Source organism: Carlito syrichta, unplaced genomic scaffold (genome assembly GCF_000164805.1).
Source record: "Carlito syrichta isolate Samal-C Ts95f unplaced genomic scaffold, Tarsius_syrichta-2.0.1 Scaffold305726, whole genome shotgun sequence".
Classification (NCBI taxonomy): domain Eukaryota; kingdom Metazoa; phylum Chordata; class Mammalia; order Primates; family Tarsiidae; genus Carlito; species Carlito syrichta.
The window spans coordinates 30910-34992 of record NW_007249822.1 but is presented as its reverse complement, the minus strand read 5'-3'; the positions used below and the strand labels follow the sequence as shown (position 1 = coordinate 34992).

At 59.0% G+C, this 4083-nt stretch overlaps 1 protein-coding gene across 1 annotated transcript in view; it reads left to right on the top strand.

The window, feature by feature from the left end:
- Positions 1-386: 386 nt before the first annotated feature.
- The window catches only part of LOC103264798 (FYVE, RhoGEF and PH domain-containing protein 5-like), a 28650-nt gene continuing 24953 nt past the window's right edge, over positions 387-4083 (top strand). Inside the window, exon 1 of the mRNA XM_021714715.1 lies at positions 387-2961. Within this exon, the coding sequence (XP_021570390.1) occupies positions 387-2961 (2575 nt within the window). The remainder of the gene's footprint in view (positions 2962-4083) is intronic.

Here is a 4083-nt window from a genome sequence, read left to right as displayed (position 1 = left end):
AGATTCCATCCGTTTGATTTTCATTAGTTGGACTGTGTATAGAGAAGGATCTGCTTGCCTTGTTTACAGAGTGATCTTTCGTGGGCAGTCAAGGAGTTTTGGAGATCACGATGGAAGGGACGAGCCTGCGCTGCCACGCAGTACGCTGGGTTCTCATGGGCTGGGGGCTTATCTTCCGTCTTTCCCTCGCAAATGGCACGTAGAACCCCTGAATGGAAAGAAACTAAAGTGTACTTTCTTCTTCTTCTTTTCTCTGTTTCTGCCTTTCAGATTCACCAAAACCACCAGTTGCTCCCAAGCCAAAGACCGCTGGTCCGCCCCCTCCAGTCACCTCACCGAAATTTCCTTCCCTGCCCAGGCCCGATAGTCTTCACAGCCCCAACCCCATGTTCAGGGGCCCCAAGCCCCCCATTGCCCCTAAGCCCAGGCTGGCTGCCCCCAGCGAGTGGAGGGCCAGCGTGTGTGTGAACAACAGCCTGAACAAATGCAGCAACGGGAGGCTGCCCTGCGCAGACAGGGGCCTTGACGAAGGGCACCGCTCTAACCCGGAGTGCTCGGAGTCAGAGACGGACGAGGAGTACATCGTGGTCCCCCAGGCTCTGCAGACAGAGGACGAGCCCGAGCACAGGGGCTGTGCAGAGAGTGCTGCCATGGTGCCTCTGGATGCCTCTGGGGAGGAGGAAGAGGACCGTGAGGACGGAGGTGAGGCATGCAGCATGGAGGGGACGGGAGCCGGCGAGGACTCGGCAGCCCCGGCTTCCCCGGCGGAAGGAGGGCCGAGCAGGGAGGCTGAGAAAGGCGCAGGCCACGCTCCCGAAAACGGGGAGGGGGGCGGCGACAACGACCCAGAGGCAGGGGAGCAGGCATCCACAGGTGCAGAGGGAGAGAAGCTGGTGAAGGACCACGACGTGTACAGCCCGGAGGACGGGGAGCCTTGGGATGGAGAGGAGGTCTTCCAGAGCGGGGTCATCCTAACGCCCATCGGCTTAGAGGACCCAGCAGTCCCCAGAGAGGACCCCGGGCTCCCCGACGCCCCCTGCGAGGCAGAGGAGGGTGGCGAGGAAGTCTGTGCCAGTGCAGAACCCGGGGGAGCAGATGGGGGTGTGGATCCTGACAGGCTTGTCGAGGGCACGCGACACGAGACTGAGGAGCCCCCAGTGGATGAAGACCCCGTGGGGGACCAGGAGACAGAGGCGGCCGTCGACAACCCCGAGATCTCCGAGCAGGGGTGTGCAGGCAGCATGGGGGCCAGGGACCAGGTTGGCCAGGGCAAGCCACCTGGCCTCAGTGAACAAACCCACCAAGCAGAAGTGGCCACAGCCACCCAGGAGGCGGAAGAAGGCCCCCGAGAAGACGAGGGCCCCATGCAGGATGACACTGCCGAGGAGAGCTGCCACATCATTCCTTTTGAGAACGACTGCGTCGACGGCTTCGTGACGTCACTCGCGGGAAGCCCCTACGAGTTCTTCCCGACCGAGAGCACCTCCTTCTGTAGTGAAAGCTGCCCTCCTTGCTCAGAGTCAGCCGCGTGCTCCGAGCAGGAACCCAGGTCAGGAGCAGGTGTGGAGGAGGACCCTGGGGCCAGAGGGTTGTGCGGCCCGCAGGACTCCCTGCGGGATGGAGCTGCCGAGGGTCCGTCCATCCCTGACGTGGTGGTCCTGCCGGAGGAGGAGGAGGCTGCGGACGACGCACTCACCAACCCCTACGTGATGGGAGTCGGCCCAGCATGCTGGGCTGGCCCCGGGGAAGAAGGGCCGCCCGAGACCCAGGCAGCGGCAGATGCACTGAGCGGTGACGGCACGAAGGAAGAAGCGAGCTCCGAGGCCGAGGGCAGCCCGGTCCCCGTTGACAGGAGGAGCGTCATCGCCAGGGCCCGGCCACACTCTGGGAAGGTGGCTGGCTATGTCCCAGAAACTGTCCCCGAAGAAGCCGGACCAGAGGCAGGCCTGTCAGCCCTGGGCATTGGAGGTGCCGCCGAGGAGGCGAGAAAGACGGTTTTGTCGCTGGAGGGGAGGCCCCTGGACGCCGGCAGGGCCTTGCCAGCCAAGCCCAGAGCCTTCACTTTATACCCGCGGTCGTTCTCCATGGAGAGCCGAGAGATCCCAGTCTCTGCGTACCGGGAGTCAGAGGGGCCCGGGCCGGACGACCACAGGATAAAGAGGAAGGAGGACGAGCTCTCCCTGGCCTGCGTGATTGGCTCCTCCGGGAGCTTCTCCCAGAGAAACCACCTTCCGTCCAGTGGCACCTCGACGCCGTCCTCCGTGGTCGACATCCCTCCGCCTTTTGACCTGGCCTGCATCACCAAGAAGCCCATCACCAAGAGCTCTCCCTCGCTCCTGGTGGACAGCGACTCCCCGGACAAGCACACCAAGAAGAAGAAGTCGTCCTTCAAGCGCTTCCTGGCACTGACATTCAAGAAGAAGACCGAGAGCAAAGTGCATGTGGACGTGAACGTGTCTTCCTCCAGGTCCTCTTCGGAGTCCAGCTACCACGGGCCTTCCCGGTTCCTGGACCTGGACCGCAGAAGCCTCAGCAACTCCCCTCAGCTGAAGTCTCGGACCGGGAAGCTCCGGGCGTCTGACTCCCCCTCCTCCCTCATCTTCTACAGAGATGGCAAGAGGAAAGGCGTCCCCTTCAGCAGGACGGTGTCCAGGGTGGAGTCCTTCGAGGACCGCTCCCGGCCACCCTTTCTGCCCTTGCCGCTGACCAAGCCGCGGTCCATCTCGTTCCCCAATGCCGACACTTCGGACTACGAGAACATCCCGGCCGTGAACTCGGACTATGAAAATATCCAGATCCCGCCCCGGAGGCCCGCCAGGGCGGGCACGTTCACAAAGCTGTTTGAGGATCAGAGCAGGGCCCTGTCCACGGCAAATGAAAACGATGGCTACGTGGACATGAGCAGCTTCAACGCCTTCGAGAGCAAGCAGCAGGGCGCAGACCAGGATGCGGAAAGGTACCGTGAAGTTCCGTTTCCTTTCTTGTTGGGAAAGGGTAGCTTGGGGCACAGACGGTTTTGCCTTTTAGCCCCGAGCTCGGTTTCTTTCTAGCTGTGTGACTTGGGTTGAGTGACTTCACCTCTCAATTACTTCATCTGTTGAATGGGACTCTTGCTTCTTCACGGCAGGGTGTTTAAGAAGATCAGAGTAGGTATTCTCTGTGAAGGTATTATATAAAGTGTCAAATATGCTGCAGGTGCAAGCATTTTTATTTACATTAATTGGGGGATCTTTCTCATGTCTCCCAGGTAGATGGCTTTACTCCTCACCTTTGGGAAAGCCACCGAGAGAGAAGGTTCCAGAATCTTGCCAAACTAAATACCTTTCGCCATCAGGAAAATACGCTAAATCGGGATTGATACCTTTTTACTGTGTAAACATACACTGTATTCGGCAGGGAACAATTTGTTTGAATTGTTTAAAGAGCTAACAGTGCCCTTAGCTAAATTTCTGAATAGAAGTCTTTAAGAGGTAGAGCTTATTTTTTTTTTCTAAGCTGATTCACTTTGGGAGGGAGAGTGAAGCCCTGAAGTCATTGAACAGTGGGGGTGTCCTCGCCCTGCCTTCCCAAGACTGACCGAATGCCCTTCACTGGTCACCCCCGGTGGGTCATGGCCACATCTTGCCGCTCCTTGTGCACCGTGGGTGCAACTGAAAGGCAATGCAGTTCAGCCACAACTGTGTACGCTCTTTGGGGGCTCCTCATCTAAGTTCACGAAAAGCCGGAATGGTTATGGTTTTGAGAGAAATCCTGAGTCCGCCCCCTCCCTCTCGTGCAGGAACTGAAGCCAATGCGACACAGCTGTGGCTGGTAGGAATTCCTGGGGGATGCCCGGGGTGGACGAGACAGGAGGGTTTGCAGTTAACATGCGTGCCGCTGCTGGAGCATGGCTGCTGGGCGGTGTTTGCATGGTTCATTCTCTAGAGTATTTCATGTGGTTTCCCGCCCACCCTGGCTCCTTCTCTCTACCCTGAGTCTGGGTAAGGCTCTTTATGAGTTCTCTCTGGGATGAAAAGGCTTATTGGGGCCAGGCTTGGTGGCTCAGCCTGTAATCCCAGTGCTTTGGGAGGCTGAGGTGAGTGG